This window comes from Miscanthus floridulus, chromosome 13 (assembly GCF_019320115.1).
Source record: "Miscanthus floridulus cultivar M001 chromosome 13, ASM1932011v1, whole genome shotgun sequence".
Lineage (NCBI taxonomy): Eukaryota > Viridiplantae > Streptophyta > Magnoliopsida > Poales > Poaceae > Miscanthus > Miscanthus floridulus.
Window position 1 is genome coordinate 81,075,988 of NC_089592.1, and position 20,639 is coordinate 81,096,626.

General features: G+C 43.6%; 1 protein-coding gene across 1 annotated transcript; it reads left to right on the forward strand.

Moving 5' to 3' along the window:
• The first annotated feature begins 5,841 nt into the window (after window positions 1-5,841).
• Window positions 5,842-19,876, forward strand: LOC136500144 (protein EMSY-LIKE 3-like). Its single transcript, XM_066495534.1, has 8 exons — window positions 5,842-5,992; window positions 6,035-6,234; window positions 6,320-6,429; window positions 6,800-6,983; window positions 7,820-8,026; window positions 8,099-8,164; window positions 18,120-18,183; window positions 19,734-19,876. The coding sequence occupies exons 1-8, from the start codon at window positions 5,842-5,844 to the stop codon at window positions 19,874-19,876; spliced, it is 1,125 nt and encodes a 374-aa protein (XP_066351631.1).
• The last annotated feature ends 763 nt before the right edge of the window (window positions 19,877-20,639 follow it).

Genomic DNA, 20,639 nt, shown 5'->3' on the forward strand with positions numbered 1-20,639 from the left:
CCTAGCGGTTGCGTCGTACTTGATAATGGCATCCTGGTGAAGCCCCGTTGCGGGATGGCATTCCGTCGAAGCCCACTTCCCATAATGATCTCTCACCAAATAGCTCAATGTATTGTAGGACAAAATTATTTGTTGACAACTGACAAATTTCAATTTCTTTTCTGATCTAAGGATGCTTTAGGTCTACCCTAAATAATTGATATGTATAGTGAAGTATAAAGCGTATTCGCGATTGATATAGAGACATTGGAATGGACTTTGTTTTTTTTTTAATGGACAAAAGCTAGTTGGTGAAATGGTGACAAATCGTATACTTTTTTTTTTTCTAATGTTAATTTCGGTGCATGAAAATGATTGATCCTGTGAAGTATAACGCCATCTATTAGTATTGCGGAGTATAGTAGCGTGCGCTAAAATGGAAACTAACTCATTTGACCCATTAACATTAACATTTATGTTTATTTACCCCATTCGCTGGTCTGAAACTTGGCTGAAACTGGCTGAAAAACACTGTTCCGACTGAATTGTTGTGAGAGAAAAATATTGTTCCAACCGAAAAAAGAAGCCGAACAAACCATTTTTCAAGACAAGCGAACGGAGCGGAGTCGTGAAGTGTCCAACTCCGGTACCACGTAAATAGTACCTCATACATTTTATCTTTGAAATTTGAATCTTCCATTTTTTGAGGTGGTTTTTAATTGAAGTAACATGGCAGCGATTCTCATGTAGGTCGGTGGTTTTTGCCCTGTTCATATAGAAGTAATTGAACATTAGCCTCAAAACCATACTGTATGCGGGGAATTTAGGATGCATACGATCAGAAATCAATATTTTAAATATCTGACTATAAGTCAGTAAGCGTGTGTTTGGATTGGAGAAAAAAATAGAATTCTATAGTTTTATTCCTGTTTTATTAGATAGGATTGTCCCAGTTAAGTGTTTCATTGAAGGAAATAAAATAATCTATATTTTGTGTTTGGTTGAGAGAATTGAATCGGAAGTGAATGGGAGGGAGTTTTTAACACCATCATCTACCAAATGCCCCCCCCCCCCCCCCCCCCCCCCCCCCCCCCCCCTCACTAGGTAGTCTCATGCGCATGTCCCAAGCCTTTTAGTGTGAGGACGTTGGTGCTAGCCGAGGACACCACTAGGCCTCCCGCGACGCTCGCAAGCCTATGCCAAATTTGCCCATGACGCCCAAAGCCACCCTTGTCCATGACATCAAATCCGCCCATGATGTCTGAAGCCACGTCATCCATAGCCGGCCGATGCCCGATCCGCCCGAAGCTGCGCCGTCCAAAGCCCACAGCCTTTCAACCACCACCAGTACTACAGAATGAAACTTCACAGGGAGGCAAAACTCATTTACCGAGAAGGGCAACACGTCCGCCTGCCTCAAAAGGTCTATGTTAATCAAAATCAACGTAGCCTTGACGTTGCGTCCGCCTGCGTTAATCAAAATAATAGAGGCGGGCACAAATGCCTACCTATGTAAAAAATTTCACGAATTAAACAAAAGCACGGCGACCCGATAGCCCACCGAGGCCGTTACCGAGGTCCACCGAGCCCGCTGTCGCCGTGTCCGCGCCGCTGCGCGGTGAGCCCGTCGTCGCCGGAGGGCCTCGCTCCACGTGCCACCAGAGGAAGGGTTGTGTGGATCCGCCACGTCCGTGCCCGCAGCAGCCGTCGAAGGAGTTGCCATGCGTAGATCTGTAGATAGGGGAGCCGCCGGAGGAGTGGCCACGTAGATCCATTGCCGCCGCTGGAGGGGGGCCTTGCCCCGCTTGCCTGAGGAAGCCTTGCCCCGCGCGCAGCCGTTGATGGAGGTGCTCCGTCGGATCCATGCTCGATGGTGGGGAAGAAGGGGAAGGGAAGCGCGGATTCACCGGTGATGGAGGTGGTCCGGCTCGACGACGGTGGGGAAGACTGGATCTGTCGGTGGTGGATGTGCTCTAGCTCGACGGCGGTGGGGAAGTGTAGGATCACTAGTACGCCTAGAGGGAGGGTGAATAGGCCTGTAAAAATCAACTCAAACCCAAGTCAAATTCATCCGCGGCACTGTCGCACTTGCAGCAGAGATTAGTTCACAGTTCAAAATCTACCCAATGAAATTTGGATAGGGTAAATTTCTTAGCTTCATGCAGGGTAGTAGGGTAGTAGATCACAGATCGACAGCTTAAAATGGTGAGAACACCACACACAAGTAGATCAATCTCAAACTCAAGAAATCACCTCAATCAACAATATGTCATGCAAGTAATATAAATCAAGCACAAGTGACACAATGATTTATCCCGTGGTTCAGCTCGCCATCAAGGCTTGCCTACCTCCACGTTGTTGAGGTTAGCCACTAAGGCTTAGAGCTTTCCAGCCCTTCCTCGTTCTCAAGTCAAGAGACTTAACTCTAGAGATAAGGGGTGAGTTTACTAGCTTCAAGAGATGGTTACAAATCTCCCGGGGCTACCACACAAGTTGGTAAGCTTCACGAGCGACGCTCTAGTCTGCTAGGAGCCAAGCTCCAAGAGTAACAAACACAACCGCTGGCTAAAACGTGAACCAAGTGCTCTTTAGAGTTTGGGAATCAATGGAGCTACTCTCTAATTGAGTTTTTGGACCTTTATCCCCCAAGGATTGATGGGAAATTAATGGATTTGCTTGGGGGGCTTTAAGTCAACAATGGAGTGAGTGAGAGAGAGAGAGAGCTCTTGCTCTGTTTTGGGCGTGCTGAAGTGAGGAAGAGGAGAGCCCAGGTTGGTTACCGTTGGAAAGGAAAGGGAAAGGTATATATACCCCCTAGCCCCCAACGGTCACTTTAAATCATAGATAGCCATTGGTGAGGAAAGGAAAAATGTATATATACCCCCAGCCTACAATGGATACCGCACCTAAGGGGTCTGGCGAGACGAAGCCCGCGGCCTCGAGGTCGGGCGAGATGAAGCCCGTGACCAAGGGGTCAGGCGAGCCGAAGCCCGCGACTAATGGGTCAGGCAAACCGGAGCCCACGACCAAGGGGTTGGGCGAACCAGAGCCCACAACCAAGGAGTCGGGCAAACAGGAGCCCACGACCAAAGAGTTGGACGAACCGGAGCCCATGACCAAGGGGTCGGGCGAGCCGGATCCAGCACCCAAGGGGTCGGGCAAGACGGAGCTCGCACCACGTAAGACAGCAAGGGTAATAGTGAAGTGCAGATAGTCTTGGCTGTGAATCTGATGATGCTTGTGGTTGTTTGAGCACTTGGTATCACATATTAGGTTAAGCATTGTGCCTCCTTTATAGTACGGCTTTTTCTATACTCAAATTCAATATATAAAAGAATTTAAATGTCCTTTGAGTTTGATGCCATCTACGTTTATAATTTGAGGCTCCTCCATTCCGTGTAGCATCCTCAAATATAAATTCCCTGCTTGTCATCTCGATAAATCTCATTAGTTCTCTAATTACGTGATCATTATCACCAAAATCCATAAATAAGGCTTGATTGCACTTTTAGGAAAGCCAGATTCGCGCTTGGTGGTGGGGAAGGAGGGGGAAGGGGCGCCGGATCTGCTTGGCACGACGCCATCGTTGTCAAGGAGGCATAGCCCCGCTGTCGAGCTCACGCTGAGTCAGACAGAGGGCATGTGGAGTGGTTCGTGGAGAGGTGTGGGAGACGAGAGAGGGGAGAGAAGCAGAAGAAGCTGACGGGGTGCGGCGGTTGGGATTGAGAGAAGTGGAGAGGTGGAGAGGGGTGTTTGAGATTTTATATTTAGGGTTTGGAGTAGGCTGCTGAGACGGGCCTCATAAGAGGGCGGCCTCTGAAAATAGATTCATTTTCGAAGGCAGGCCTCTTCCGTAAATTGATTTTAGGAGTTGGTTATTTTTTTACTGTCTTCGTAAATCGATTTTGCGATACGGTTAATTGTAGGGTAAATGAAAACGCCTGCCTCCGAAAATCTCAGGCATTTTACGAGATGATTGGATTTTGTGATCGCCTCCATTAATGTTTGGGTAATGTCTCGCAAAATCATTTTTATAGTGGCGCTAAGCTCACTGCCATCGGTCTCATGCAGCCCAACGTCCTCCGGATCGACGTTGATGGGTTTCACAACATCGGATCCTCCCCTGGGCTCCATACCTCATTCAGTGAAGCGCACACGAGGGAACCTTGCTCCAATACCACTTGTAGGATCACTGGTACGCCTAGAGGGGGGGTGAATAGGCCTGTAAAAAATCAACTCAAACACAAGTCAAATTCACTCGCAGCACTGCCGCTCTGTGACCACGGCACTGTCGCACTTGCAGGAGAGATTAGTTCACAGTTCAAAATCTACCTAATAAAATTTAGATAGGGTAAATTTCTTAGCTTCCTACAGGGTAGTAGATCACAGATCGACAACTTAAAGTGGTGAGAACACCACACACAAGTAGATCAGTCTCAAACTCTAGAAATCACCTCAATCAACAATATATCATGCAAGTAATATAAATCAAGCACAAGTGACATATTGATTTATCCCATGGTTTGGCTCGCCACCAAGGCTTGCCTACCTCCATGTTGTTGAGGTTAGCCACTAAGGCTTAGAGCTTATCAGTCATTCCTCATTCTCAAGTCAAGAGACTTAACTCTTGAGATGAGGGATGAGTTTACTAACTTCAAGAGATGATTACAAACCTCCCGGGACTGTCACACAAGTTGGCAAGCTCCGCGGGCAACGCTCTAGCCGGCTAGGAGCCAAGCTCCAAGAGTAACAAACACAACCACCAGCTAAAACATGAACCAAGTGCTCTTTAGAGTTTGGGAATCAATGGAGCTGCTATCTAATCGAGTTTTTGGACCCTTATCCCCTAAGGATTGATGGGAAATTAATGGATTTGCTTGGAGGCTTTATGTCAACAATGGAGTGAGAGAGAGAGATCTTGCTCTGTTTTGGGCGTGCTGAAGTGAGAAAGAGGAGAGCTCAGGTTGGTTACCGTTGGAAAGGAAAGGGAAAGGTATATATACCCCCAGCCCCCAACGGTCACTTCAAATCGCATATAGCCGTTGCCGAGGAAAGGGAAAGGTATATATACCCCCAGCCCGCAACGGATACCACACCCATGGGGTCGGGCGAGACGAAGCCCGTGGCCTCGAGGTCGAGCGAGACGAAGCCCGCGACCAAGGGGTCGGGAGAGCCGGAGCCCGCGACCAAGAGGTCGTGAGAGCTGGAGCCCGCGACCAATGGGTTGGGCGAACCAGAGCCCACGACCAAGGGGTCGGGCGAGCTGGATCCCGCGACCAAGGGGTCGGGCGAGCTAGATCCAGCACCCAAGGGGTCGGGCGAGACGGAGCTCGCACCACGCAAGACAGCAAGGGTAATAGTGAAGTGCAGACAGTCTTGGCTATGAATCTAAGGATGTTTGTGGTTGTTTGAGCACTTGGTATCACATATTAGGTTAAGCATTGTGCCTCCCTTTATAGTACGTCTTTTCTTATACTCAAATTCAATATATAAAAGAATTTAAATGTCCTTTGAGTTTGATGCCATCTACATTTATAATTGGAGGCTCCTCCGTTCCGTGTAACATCCTCGAATATAAATTCCCTGCTTGTCGTCTCGATAAATATTATTAGTTCTCTAATTGTGTGGTTATTATCACCAAAACCCATAAATAAGGCTTGATTGCACTTTCAATCTCTCCATTTTTGGTGATCAATGACAACACAATTAGAGCTTACAAAAAATATGAAATAAATACTGAGACTTTCGATCCATGGGTGTAGAGCCTCCCCTAAGTATGTGAATAGAAAATTGAATTCTCAAATTGGCATAAGAAGCCAAGATTCACATTTTAGTGAAAGTGATGGGGCTCCCCCTACATCCATGCTCCTGTGGGGTGCTGCATACTGTGTTAGGTATGTAAAATGTGATGCAAATGACAGTTTATGCACACCATGGTTTGCTGTTGCACCTGGGTGTGGCACAGCCGCACTTGCTGTAACAACACAGATCAGAACAGACGCCACTCAACATGGTATTTGCATTACTGTTGTATTGATTATTTGCCTGATTTCAGTGACTGGTGATGAGCTCCCTCCAACATATCAAATTAGAGGACCAAGAGTGCATTTTTGGGGGAACGGAAGGTCATTAGCAGGCACACTTTATCAACCAAGACCGCACATCAAGTTGGATAGCGGTATACATCAGATTGAGCAACAGGCATATACTAGTGTTCTCAGAGCATTCAAAATGCAATCGGATGCCCTGACATGGGTAATTTCATCAATGGAAACTTATTGGTGACTATTGTAGCCTATTATATTCCTTACTGAGAAATTTTAACAAGGGGCTTGTACAGGAAAAAGAAAGTTTAATCACTGAACTAAGAAGAGAGTGGAAAGTCTCTGATGTGGAACACAGAATGCTCTTAAACATGGTCAATGAAGAGGAGGTTGTCCATAGAATAAGGTGCTCCCTCCATCCCAAATTGTAAGTCATTCCAAGAATCTTGGAGAGTCAAACTTTTTCAAGTTTGACTAAAATTATAGAGAGAAACACAAAGATTGATGACATCAAATAGGTATAATATGAAAATATAACTAATGAAGAATCTAATGATACTTACTTGGTATGATAAATATTATTATTTTGTTATATAAATTTGGTCAAACTTGAAAAACTTTGACTCTCCAAGATTCTTGGAATGACTTACAATTTGGGATGGAGGGAGTACCATGTAGGTTAAAGCATTTGCATTCATTGAGATGAACAAATTGGTAACTTCAATAATTATTCCATGATCATTAAAGTGTGCTTTGTATTTCATAAACTTCTGTAGGCAGTCAAGGCAGGGAGGTGGAATGCAATCTAGCTTGCCTCATAACAGCATATTTGATCACAACCATGGACCCCTCAAGAGGCAGAAGAAATCCCATTCCATGTATTCACTCCCTGTGGATCCCCACTCACCCGTCATGCCTTTGCAAGCAATCGTGGGCAACAAGACATACAGTCGGTTTGAAGTATTCCTGATCCTTCCTTTTTTTCACAATGTTCTTATAGTTCTTAATAGGTGACCTGACAACTGTGAAAGACATGCCCGTTGCACAAAAAATTATGTTCAACTAGCACACATGCACACACAGACACACAAGTTGAACCAAGATGATTTTTTTTTTGAAAAATAGGCAAGTCAGGAAAGGTAATATGAAAGTATGTTCTGTTATTGCATCCTTTTTCATTGGCAATGTTTTGTTGATGAGGAGCCAGAATTCTTTACCTGCTGTTTTGATGTTCTATTACGTTTTTAGTGAATGCTTGATCAAGCATTAATTGTCCTAACCTAGCGTCTGATATTTGCTTAATGAGGGCAGTCCCAATGGTGCATTGATGATGGTTTCTATCCTCATTAAATGATTTTTCACATAGGCAAAATGTTGACATGGCAACGTAATTAATGAAGAAAGAGAGCAAAAATCATAGAAATAGTTTCTTCATGAAGAAATCAGGTCTACTCTTGACCCAATGCACCAAGAAACCATGAAATCGCCATTGGGGAGAAACCACCAGTTTTTAGGAAGCTCGTGTCGCACTCCCATTAGAGGAAGAAGATAGAGTTGGGAGAGAGAAAGAGAAAATAATTATTACTCATAGAAACCATGGGTTGGAAAACAGTGTTTTTTTTGTGCGGCATCCTATGTTATAGAAACTACCAGTTTCTTTCATTGGGACTGCCCTGAGTTGGATTCAACACCCATTTTATCGTTTCAAAATCTTAATCCTCATTGAGCATGCATTTCTGTAGTTAGTGTAGCATGCTTTGTGTTCTACTGGTGGTTTAAAAGTGCCCCCCTGACAGCTGGCACCTGAAAACATAAGACAGAGTTCTGCCTATCAGACCATTCCACATCAGGGTGGTTGGCTGGCATCTGATGGTGTTATGAGAGGTGTGGATGGGAGAAGCAGAAGGTATCATGCAAACGAGTATTATGCTTCACCCAATGACATGGGGCTTTTGAACTTCAATCATATTGACATACCTAATACTGAAACTCTTGTGAAAAAGGTACATATTTCTCAATTTGGTGAAATTGAATGGAAGATTGTTATGTCAATGTCTTATGTGTGTTATCAACAGGTGGAAAGGGTATTATCCGATCCAGATGTGTATACAATTGAAAGGGCAAAGAAACTGCTTACACTAGTAGAGAACAGACCTTTGATCCTCGGCCAAAATGGGCTGTAGTCCCGGAATTTTTTGCCCCCGGGACTAGAAATACCTTTAGTCCCGGTTGGAGGCTCCAACCGGGACTAAAGGTCCTTGCCCAACGGCTACTGCGCCAGACAGAGGTGGCAGGGACCTTTAGTCCCGGTTGGAGCCTCCAACCAGGACTAAAGGTATACTTTTACTCCCGGTTGGTGGATCCAACCGGGAGTAAAGGTCTACTCCCGGGCCATGGCTGCGCCCGGGGTTGGAAAGTTACCTTTAGTCCCGGTTGGATCCACCAACCGGGACTAAAGGTCCCCCCTTTATATATCGGCCATCTCCTTCTTCCTCCCCGAGCCCGAGCTCAGCGTATTTTGAAGCTCACTGCAGTAGTGTTCTTGCTTCCTCCCTCCCTCCATTGTTCCTCCATCTATTCTTCGATTCCTCCGTCGATTTCTTTGATTTCTCCATCGATTCTTCAGTTGTAAAGGTTACCAATCTCATACTCTCATTTTTCACCATTGTATTATCTCATTTTGTTCACTATATATATATATATGGTTCTTTATTGTGGTTTTTTTCATTTGTAAGCAATTTGAGCTCAAAATCACTTCAAGCTTGCATATTTACATGAAAGAAGGTTAAAGTAGCTAGTTGAACTTGCGGACCGTGTTTATCTCGGCGACCATGTTCTCTGCCGAGCGGTAACGGACGTCAAGGAGGAGCTTTGATTCTACGAGGGAGAGCGGCAACAGTCGTGGAAGACCGTGTTCCCTTCCTTGTAGAATCGGAGCTCTTCCTTGACCAAGTACGGTGCCGTCCGGTGGAGAAATGCTCGCTGAGATGATCACGTAAGCAAGTTCAACTAGTATGGATGGTTATTTATTCACATATCCCGATATCGTCGTAGTAGTTTGTCAATCACCGTACTTTTTATTTTAACTTTTTATGAAATGAAAAACTTAGAAAATTATAGAAAATCCGTACTAGTTGAACTTGCGGACCGTGTTCATCTCGGCGAGCATGTTCTCTGCCGAGCGGTAATGGACGTCAAGGAGGAGCTTTGATTCTACGAGGGAGAGCGGCAACGGTCGTGGAAGACCGTGTTCCCTTCCTCGTAGAATCAGAGCTCTTCCTTGACCAAGTACGGTGCCGTCCGGTGGAGAAATGCTCGCCGAGATGATCACGTAAGCAAGGTCAACTAGTACGGATGGTTATTTATTCACACGTCCCGATATCGTCGCAGTAGTCTGTTATGTGTGTACACTCCCATTCTTCTGTTAATTTACGGAAATATCATGTGAATTACTTACCTGCCGCAGTAAAAGATGAGAACACAATGACCATTAAAAATATCATTGTTTAGAGATCTAGATAATTTTATAGTTTGTTAATTTTATTTGTTTATAAAAGGAGAAATTTATAGTGTATTAAAAAATGAGTATAGAGAGTAGATGGCAACTGCTTCCGGGTCCTCGGCCTCTCATGGGTTTCCAAAGCGACTTAGGCCGGGCCTTCCTCTCATTCCATGCGGCAAGTGTCGTGATGAGACGAAGATTGTGATGGAGTACCGAGTGAAGAAGGAGGGTCCCAACAAGGATCGTATCTTCTACAAGTGTCCGGATCGCAATGTGAGTTATTTTATCGTATTTAATGATTATGGTTAATTTATACCTATTTTCATGATGGTTGTGATTAAAGTTCTAATTTTTTGTTTTAATTTCAGTGGGATGGCAGTGGACGATGTTCAGGCTTCTACTGGGAGGAAGAGTATGTTGAACTCGTGCAAAAATATCTTGCACAACAGGCAGATACGGCGGCTAATGAGGCAGTGATCCAGCCAAAGAAGCCCAAAGATGTTGCACAATCGGGGGATCTGTCTGTTTTAGTTGAGATTGGTCACGAAATCCTTGTGCTCCTGAAATGTATTTTAGCTTTAGTTCTTTTAGTGGTAGTTGGGATTGTCTACATTGTAGCGATGCTTTCATAAATTTGTATCTTTTGTGGTGGCACGCATGTTGTATAAATAATTAATTATGATCTAGGTTTTAATATAATATTTATGTCATGTAATGCAGATGAGCCGTCATTGGATGTATAATGCTGATCGCCGCTCCCAAGAGTTCATTGACGGCGTGCATTCTTTGTTACGTGCGGCCGAGGCAAACAAACGCGACGGTTTCATGTGCTGCCCATGTGCCATATGTAAGAATACGGTGGAATATCCTTACTCAAGGACTCTTCATTCACACTTGTTCAAGTCGGGTTTTATGCCAAACTATATTTGTTGGACAAAGCACGGAGAAACCGGTGTTGTAATGGAAGAAGGTGAAGAAGAATAATGGGACGACAATGATATTATTCTTGATGGTGCGTGCTTCAATGATACTGCAATGGGAGAAGCTGAAGAAGAGATAGCCGCAGAAGATGAGCCGGTTGATGATCTTTGCCAGGTCATTCGTGACACACAAAGAGAATGTGAAAGTGAAAAGGAGAAGATCAAGTTCGAGCGGATGCTAGAAGATCACAAGAAATTGTTGTACCCAACTTGTGATGCAGGGCAGAAAAAGTTGGGAACCACACTAGAATTGCTGCAATGGAAGGCAAAGAATGGTGTATCTGACAAGGGATTTGGAGAGTTACTAAAAATCCAAAAGAAGATGCTTCCGAAGTACAATGAATTGCCCGCCACTACCTATGAAGCAAAACAAGTTGTCTGTCCTATGGGGCTAGAAATAGAGAAGATACATGCATGTCCTAATGACTGCATCCTGTACCATGGCAAAGAGTACGAGAAATTGGATGCATGCCCGTTATGCCATGCGTCGCGGTATAAGATTAGGCGAGATGACCCTGGTGATGTTGAGGGCGAACGTCCGCGTAAGAAAATCCCTGCCAAGGTTATGTGGTATGCTCCTATAATACCACGCTTGAAACGTCTGTTCAGAAACAAAGAACATGCAAAATTATTACGATGGCACAAAGAAGACCGTAAGGTAGACAATATGTTGAGACACCCTGCTGATGGGTCCTAGTGGAGAGCAATCGACAGAGAATTCCCGGAGTTTGCAAATGACGCAAGAAACTTAAGGTTTACTTTAAGTACAGATGGTATCAATCCTTTTAGAGAGCAGAACAGTAGTCATAGCACTTGGCCTGTTACTCTAAGTATCTACAACATTCCTCCTTGGTTATGCATGAAGCGGAAGTTCATTATGATGCCTGTGCTCATCCAAGGCCCGAAGCAACCTGGCAATGACATCGATGTGTACCTGAGACCACTTATTGACGAACTTCTCATTTTGTGGAATAAAGAAGGTGTACGTGTGTGGGATGAGTACAAACAGGAACACTTTGATCTGCGAGCATTGTTGTTCGTAACAATCAATGATTGGCCTGCTCTAAGTAATCTTTCAGGACAGTCAAACAAGGGATATAATGCATGCACACACTGCTTCGGTGATATTAGAGGTGTATTCTTGAAAAAATGTCGAAAGGTCGTGTACCTTGGCCATCGTCGATTTCTTCCTGCAAATCACCCCGTAAGAAAGAAAGGCAAGCATTTTAAAGGGAAGGCAGACCACCTGACCAAGCCTCGCAACCGAACCGGTGAGGATGTACTCGATATGGTCAATGATGTGAAAGTCGTCTTTGGAAAAGGACATGGAAGCCAACCTATTCCAAAAGACGCTAACGGTCACGCACCCATGTGGAAGAAGAAGTCCATATTTTGGGACCTATCCTATTGGCAAGTCCTGGAGGTCCGTAGCTCGATCAACGTGATGCACCTGACGAAGAATCTTTGTGTGAACCTGCTAGGCTTTATGGGTGTGTATGGAAAGCCTAAGGACACATTTGAAGCACGACAGGACCTACGTTGTTTGAGAGAAAGAGACAACCTGCATCCAGAGAAGACAGATGATGGACGCCATTACTTACGTCCTGCTAGCTACACTCTAAGCAAAGAGGAGAAGGAAATCAGGTTTGAATGCTTAAACAATATCAATGTACCATCTGGATTCTCCTCAAATATAAAGGGTATTATAAATGTGCCAGAGAAGAAATTCTGTAACTTAAAGTCCCATGACTGTCACGTTCTCATGACGCAATTACTTCTAGTTGCATTAAGAGGAATTCTACCTCCAAATATACGTCTAGCCACCGTGAAGCTATGTGCATTCCTCAATGCAATTTCTTAGAAGGCAATTGATCCAACTGATCTAGCTAAACTACAGAATGATGTGGTTCAATGTCTCGTCAGCTTTGAGTTTGTGTTCCCTCCTTCCTTCTTTGATATTATGACACACCTCCTAGTTCACCTAGTCAAGGAGATTTTCACTCTCGGTCCTGTGTTCCTACACAACATGTTCCCCTTAGGGAGATTCATGGGAGTCCTGAAGAAATATGTTCACAACCGTGCTTGCCCAGAAGGAAGCATCGCCAAGGGCTATGGAACAGAAGAGGTCATTGAGTTCTGTGTTGACTTTATTCCCGACCTTGACTCGATTGGTGTTCCTGAATCGAGACATGAGGGGAGACTAAGCGGAAAGGGGACACTAGGGAGGAAAACATATATTGGTACGGATGATGATTATTTCAATAAAGCGCACTACACAGTTCTACAGAACTCCTCTTTGGTAGATCCGTATATTGAGACACACAAGGATCTCTTACGATCTGAGTTTCTAGGGAAGATTGAAGCTTGGATTACGCATAAGCACATGGAAACTTTCGGCGGTTGGTTGCAAAAAAAATGTCAAGGTGATGAGAGCATCCATGAGCAACTGTATTTATTGGCTATGCAACCATCATGGCATATCGTCACATACAAAGGGTACGAGATAAATGGGAACATATTCTACACAGTAGCCCAAGATAAAAGGAGTACCAACCAAAATAGTGGTGTCCGCATAGATGCCACAGACCCGAATGGGAATAAGCAGACATATTATGGACGCATAGATGAAATATGGGAACTAGAATATGCACCTACTTTGAAGATCCCATTGTTCAAGTGCCAATGGGTCAAGGTGACCGAAGGCGGGGTAACAGTAGACAATGAGTATGGAATGACAACAGTAGACCTTAGTAATATTGGGTACAAAGACAAACCATTCGTCCTTGCCAAGGATGTGAATCAGGTGTTCTATGTCAATGATATGTCTACCAAACCAAAAAGAGGGAAAAACGATAATGACTCAACCAAAGAGCCAAAGCGCCACATAGTTCTTTCAGGGAAAAGAGTCATCGTGGGAATTGAGGACAAGTCGGACATGTCAGAAGAATATGAAAAGGATGACCGAATTCCGCCCTTCAAAGTGAACAAAGACCCTAGCATCTTGGTAAATGATGAGGACACTCCATGGTTACGAAGCGATCATAACCAAGGGACATACGTAAAGAAGAAGTTCACTGCTGTGCCCACTTGATGATATAGTGATTTAATATAGTGTGTGTTTGAGATATTATGTAATAATTGTGAATTCAGATGTTTATTATGTCATGTTTCAAATTAAATCAATGTTTGATTTGGTGGGATTTCTCTCTCAAAAAGGTAAATTAGGATACTGAGTGATGAAAAATTAAAATATTAACGTTAAAATGATGTGAAAACAAATTTCCTGTCCAAAACCAATAGTTTTAATAATTTTAATTAAACACTACATTTTTGCATTAACGAAATAATAAATATTAGTTACATTATGTTTTATAATTCTAACAAAAAATAAAAAAAGTTAGGTTATAGATTTTTCCTATGTGCAATAAACAAAAAGAAAATTCATATTTTTAACAAAATAATTTTATGCCTTTTATTTAATTTACTATGTATTTAACAAAAACTATTGCATTTCTATTGTATTTAACAAGACTATTGCTTAAAACAGGCGGGAAATGAAACTGCAGGCCACCTTTACTCCCGGGTGGGAAGCCCACCCGGGAGTAAAGGTGGGCTACAGTTTCGTGGCCCGCCAAAAATATCCTTTACTCCCGGTTGGTAATACGCATCGGGAGTAAAGGGTTTTTACTCCCGGTTGGTGGCTGGCACTGGGAGTAATTCTCTCTGATATATAACCTCCAGCGCCTGGCGCAGATCGATCCGCTCGTCTTCTTCCTCGTCGAACACCGCCGCCCTCTTCTTCCTCGCGCCGCCTCCACCGCGTCCGTTCGCCTTCCGTGACACCGGCGCCGCCCTCTTCTTCCTCGTGCGGCCTCCACTGCGTGCGCCCATGCCCCTCCTCCGCGCGACCCGTGGCCCTCCACCGCGCCCTCCTCCGCGCCCGAGGCCCCTCCACCGCGCCCGTGGCCCCACCGCGCCCGAGGCCCTCCACTGCCGAGCTCGAGGTGATATGTTCGTCGATCTCTTTGTACATTCGCCCAAGCCCTCCACTGCTGAGTTATAGATCACGTCGAAAACTACAACTTTGGTGGAAGCCATGTCAACGCTCGAGGTCGATTGAAAATTCCAAATTTTGAATCATAAAATCTAGGAACTGAAAATGAATATTTGGAACTCTATATATGCAGCGAGCGAGGCCAAAGAGAGAAAGATGGAGTTGTCAAGCTCACATCTCAAAACCATATCTTAACGCAAGTTTTGAATATTTGGATATTATATGGATAAATTAGCAAGTTTAGAGTGTCAAAAACTGCATTTTATGGTACTAAAATACATTTTAAGATCACTGGGACCTGAACTCATGACAAGTTTAATTAAGGACCACCAATGAAATTACTTTAGAAATTAATTAGATCGATGTAAATCCATGGCTTGTATAATAAACACGCTATATATTATTTGAAGAATTCTACAATCAAGGTGGCTATCGGTCTTGTTAATTCTATCGACCGAACCAAGACACCAAGGATTCATGGGAATATAATCCAAGAAGGATATGCTACCATCTCGGTAGATAAAGCTGAAAAAGGTTTTAGTGATTTGCCTCTTGACATTCCTGGAGGTGATGGCGAGAAGACTCTAGGAGAAGCGGAGAAGACATTCATTCTATGGCGCAAGCGCTACATCATCATTCCAGGGATGTCGGCTCCACCTCCTCCTGAACTACCTCACCATAGGTATGTGCGGATGAAAACACTACATCATTAATTTGTATTGGCTTAAATAATTAACAATCTGCTCATAATAATATGTCATTCCTTTTTTTTGTAGCAGATCCTCCCCCAATCTAAATCCAATTGTTCAATCGCCAGATCATCATAGTGCTCTGTACGATGACATTATGTTGGAAGACGAGGCTGCATCTACACCATCTCCAAGGAGGTCTCCAACGCCGCAGCCGCCACCTCCAAGGAGGTCTCCAACGCCGCTGCCAACACCTCCAAGGAGGTCTCCAACGCCTCCCCCGCCCCCGCCTACCAAGAAGCCTAGCAAGAGGCCAGCCCCTCAAACGAAGAACCAGTCCCCGCCTGCAAAGAAAGCTACCGTGAAACCAAGGGCTATTCCCAAAATAATATCTGAAGAGAAGGAAGAAGGAACTGATGCATATAAAAAAGACATGTCTAGATTCTATGACAAACTTAAAATAAATCAAGAAGCAAGGAGAAACCCGGAGAAACCGTACTTCTTCGTAGCTCCAGATATTCTAAGAAAAAAGGTGACTTCTTACCAGCAACAACAGCGGGAATCTCGTAAGCCGTCCAAATCAACGTTATCAGACTATGACCGCACTCTCACCAAGTCAATTGAGGCGGCACAAAAAAAGAAGCGGGCAGGGAAAGGCATTGCCCAACTCGGACAACAAGCACACCAATCAATCCCCCCGCTAGTTGTTGGTAATGAATATGGTTCGAATTTAGGATTAATGCATCAGGCAAACATACCTCCGGATGTCGATTTAGATCACCTTGGTGAATTTCTTGATGAGACTGGTCTCGACCTTTACCAGATGTTTGGTGATGGAAACATTGAGAGTGCGGCGGAGGTTGATATTTGGAAGAAAAAATTTGTACTAGGCCAGAGTCTATACAACCCTCAAGCCTTATCTGATCTGGAGACGCAAATGTACCTGCTAAACAAGTGGTACATGCAGGCGTCTACCAGTGGAGACTTCTGCGTTGGTGTCAGAATTAGAGACAAACATTAGTTCCGTGGCGATGATGTTATGTATGTTGACTTTGCAGAATTTCATCAACTATGCCACCTGACCTCTCTGGACAAAGTTATCATTAGCTGCTATTGCCTATAAGTAATAATTCTTTCGATCTATTATTAAACTCATCATATGTGTGTATATGCATATAAATTATCCTAACAAGTACTATATATATGCAGATTTACAATGACAGAGCTTAGAAAGGAAGGCTGCAATGAAATTGATTTTGTTGATCCCCATATAGTATTCAAAGACTCAATTACTCCAAAGACTAATTGGAAGTCTGAGTCAGAGAGTAACCTTATGAACTTCTTAGTGAACCAACGCCACAAGAAGGATATACTCTTTCCCTATAACTTCAAGTGAGTGTTAATCATGTCGATCATATCCTTAATGGCTCATATGTTGATTCTAGTTAATTAATGAGTGTTATGTGTTATATCCTATAAACACATACAGCAATCACTGGATATTGATGGACATCGATCTGGTGAAAAGTCACTTGATAATCTATGACTCGATGAGAAAACCACAACAAGACTACCAAGATATGATAGATATTATCCAGAGGTAATTTTGGGATCTCTAGCAACTATATATACACACAAACATGATGATTAACTATATCTAATGACGTGGCAAATTTTTTATTGGGCAGTGTTTGGAAAACCTTTATTGAGAAGCAACACATGGAAAAATGCAAAGCGCCACTGAATGTAATCCCTTTGAAAGTAAGTCCCCTGAATCGCATCATCTTTATTAATTAAACATATAGCTTTCACCGGATCACCAGATTGGATGACAAATCTTTTTCTCGTAAAGTGGTGTCTAAGGCAGGAACAGGGGAACAACTACTGTGGTTACTATGTTTGCAAGTTTATCAAGGTGCTCTCCCAAAGAACTCCTACAGAGTCTCAAAGTACGTTAAAAATACACTATATATTCATTTAATTATTATTATTGATTGTGTTACTATGTCTTTATATATATATATATGTACATATATTAATTTATTTTCCTTTAATTCAAACCTGTAGACTCGATGGTTGGAGGAAAAGGTCATACGGCAAGACCAAATCAAAGCAATTCAAGAGTCTATAGCCAGATTTTTTAATGAGCAGGTCATCGATTCCAAGGGCGAGTTCTACTTCGATCCAACACTGCCATTGAAGCCAAGCTAGAGGATGAGAGGAAACTTGTTATGTCACAACAACTGTAATGCAATCTTTTGTAATATATGCACATGAAATAATATAATGTAAAATACACATATGCATACATGCATGTAAATATATATATGATGCATGCATGCATATATATATATATATATTTCTATGCTTGAATTGTGTGATTTAATACGTTCATTGTGCTTGAACCGAAACATACTATATGCGCGTATAAATGTATAATTAGCAGCGTACAATACGACTTCGAAAACCTATTTTGAAAAGAAAACAAAAAAATGAAAAGAAAAGAAAAAAAGAAAAAAAACCTTTAGTCCCGGTTCGTATTACCAACCGGGACTAAAGGTGCCGGCCATCGTGGCATGTCAGGAGGCACCTTTAGTCCCGGTTGGTGTTACCCACCGGGACTAAAGGTCCTCCTTTAGTCCCGGTTCCTGACCCGGGACTAAAGGACCCCCCTTTAGTCTCGGATGCTTGCTCCCGGGTGGGGAACCGGGACTAGAGAGGGTTCCCCACCAGGAGTAAAGCTCGGTTCTCTACCAGTGTTATACTAAGTTGGTTTTCTCTATTCCCTTAGTAGTTCCTAAGAGAATCTGAACTGGGGAAGTTACCGTTCGTTCCTTCTTGAAAAGTTGATCTATATTACTATCAATGCAGGACCAAGAGCAGTCATTGCTTGATGCAATTGCCAAACTCGATGAAGCATCTGATCGCAAAAATGGTAAGTTGCTATGGGTTGTTACCATTCATGAATTTGCTATTGTAATGAATACTTGCTCGCTGGACAACGTAAATATATTGTGAAGTACCAAATCTTTATTACTGTCATTTATTTTCCTTCGACATAGTGATATATTTCCATGCGATAGGAGGTTGCATGTGATGTCTTGTGTACTGTAGTAGTTGTCTGATATGTAGTTCAGCAACATATTATTTTGAATGCATGCTAACAGCTTTCGTAATGTCATTGAAATACCATTGCGAGTTGGCAACTTGTGGCATGTACAGGTTAAGGGTAGTATATAGGCAAAGGAACTCTACTGTAAATGATTAAGAATAGCTATATTTCTTACTGTAAACATTTATCACCTCTTTTTTGGTCAAAAAATGAACACAGATGAGTATATGTGTCCCTTGCCTCTTCTTTATCTGGAAGGCTGTATTGGTTGCAGTTTGTTGTGTGAATACACTGTATACTTAGAATTGCTACTTTGTGCCCTGGTGTGGTAGAAGGCTTGGAATTCAATGAGCTCAAAATGTAGGTTTGCTGAGTTGTACTGCATGTCAATGAGCGAGTCAGCCCCACGTGGGGAACTGCGAGTTTGGAGATTTATCCAACGTTTTGAGCATTGCATCTTAGGCTGTGTTTAGTTACTAAAAAGTTTTTCAAAAAGTGCTATAATAGCCATCACATCGAATCTTGTAATATGTGCATGGAGCATTAAATGTAGATGAAAAAAAACTAATTGCACAGTTTGGTTGAAAATCGCGAGACGAACGTTTTGAGTCTAATTAGTCCATGATTGAACACCAATTGCCAAATAAAAGCGAAAGTGCTACCGTAGCCAAATTCCCAAATTTCGCGAACTACACACGGTCTTATAACGTTTTGTATGGTGATCCCATCAAGCGTTGCCACATTAATTCTGATACTGATAAAGTTCAGTAACAGCTCTCTATGTAACAGATGATATGATGCTCGTTGGAAGCCGGATTACCATCGGGTGACACGGGTGCCACACCTCCGACAGGGGCGATATTTTGGAGTTCACACCTCTGACAGGGGCGATATTTTGGAGTTCACCTCTGACAGGGGCGATATTTTGGAGTTCACACCTCTGACAGGGGCGATAAAGAGAATGATACGTGAAATAATGCTGTGTAAATAACGCTACTTGTTAGTCCAGTAGGTTAAGTTCTTTTGGCAGTCAGGCAAATCTGTGCATGCAATGCGACGGGAATATGTATTTTGAGCAGCATCACATCGATCTTGAGTATGCTCATCTATGCTTGCCCCCTAGAAATATGGGTCGGCTTCACTAGTAGATTCATTGCCCTTCTCCAAGTGGCACAACTGCTAATATCTAAGGATGTCTATTAAAATGGTATGCTATTTAAACTTCATCAGAGTTGATCCCAAGCTTAGTTTGACCAAGCATGAAGGGAACGAAATCTGCATTTGAAGTGGATAGGGGTGAAGTTCTGTCGATAAGTTGTCTAGAGAGGCGTGTATTTGTTACTTGTTAGAGTTGCTATGGCCTAATTGTGTAGGCATCTGCTACATATGTGGATTAGGAACCCAGTGTCCACAGTTGGAATTATTCGGCTGCCGAAGCTTAAAACATTTTGAAGAATTGCAGGAGCGGGATTTGGATAAACAACTTCCAGCAACCAGCACAAATACTACTGCATAGTCTAAAGATTAAACAGAGCCAGCATGTCTCAGCTGATAGAGTGGGCAGGTTATGTTGCAGGAATAGGCCGATGCTATAGTCCCAGCAGATTATCAGCCTGTTCGTTTATTGGTTTCAGCCAGGGTTTATCAACCAAGGTATAATATTTTTCTCTCACAACAAACCAGCATCAGCCGGGCTTATCAGTCCAGAAACCAACCAGCGAACATGCTGTATATTGCATGATAGACCCATGCTAGTCTCAGTTGACAGCACACAACATGTCATAATCTCTACTATAATAGACCAATCAAAATTATACTAGGTCTTCCCATGAAAACGTCCTCTGCGGAGAGTCTACAACCATTGTGCATCCAAGAAAATACACACAAGAATTCGATGGCCACGATTGATGTAGGCTTCAAACGCATCTCACCCCACAGGTCCGCACGCGCTCCGCCCTCAATACGCCCTCCGCGGCCACGGACCGAATCCCCACCTTCTCTGTCTCGATTTCTCTAGGAAAAAGAAAATAGAACTTGCGGCCCAGAAGTCGAAAACGAGAGGTGGGGTCGGTAGACAGCGGCGGCGGCGGCTCCACTCGACGTGCAGGAGCTCCCGCGCCTAGGGTTTGGGTGAAGGGCACGGCGGCTGCTTAGGTCACACGGGCTTGCGGGGTGCTCGTGGTGACTCCCCCGACGCCTCCTCTCCCCAACACGCGCGACTCGTCGACTCCTCCTCTCCTCCCCCTACGGATCAGGGCAGGGCGCCGGCCGTCGGCCAC

Bases quoted from the DNA above. Each gene is read 5' to 3' on its own strand.
- LOC136500144 (XM_066495534.1), top strand. From the start codon at position 5,842: ATGCTCCTGTGGGGTGCTGCATACTGTGTTAGGTATGTAAAATGTGAT. The intron at 5,993-6,034 runs GTATTTGCATTA...GCCTGATTTCAG, and splicing joins AACAGACGCCACTCAACATG to TGACTGGTGATGAGCTCCCT. The intron at 8,165-18,119 runs GTAGAGAACAGA...CTATCAATGCAG, and splicing joins CAAAGAAACTGCTTACACTA to GACCAAGAGCAGTCATTGCT.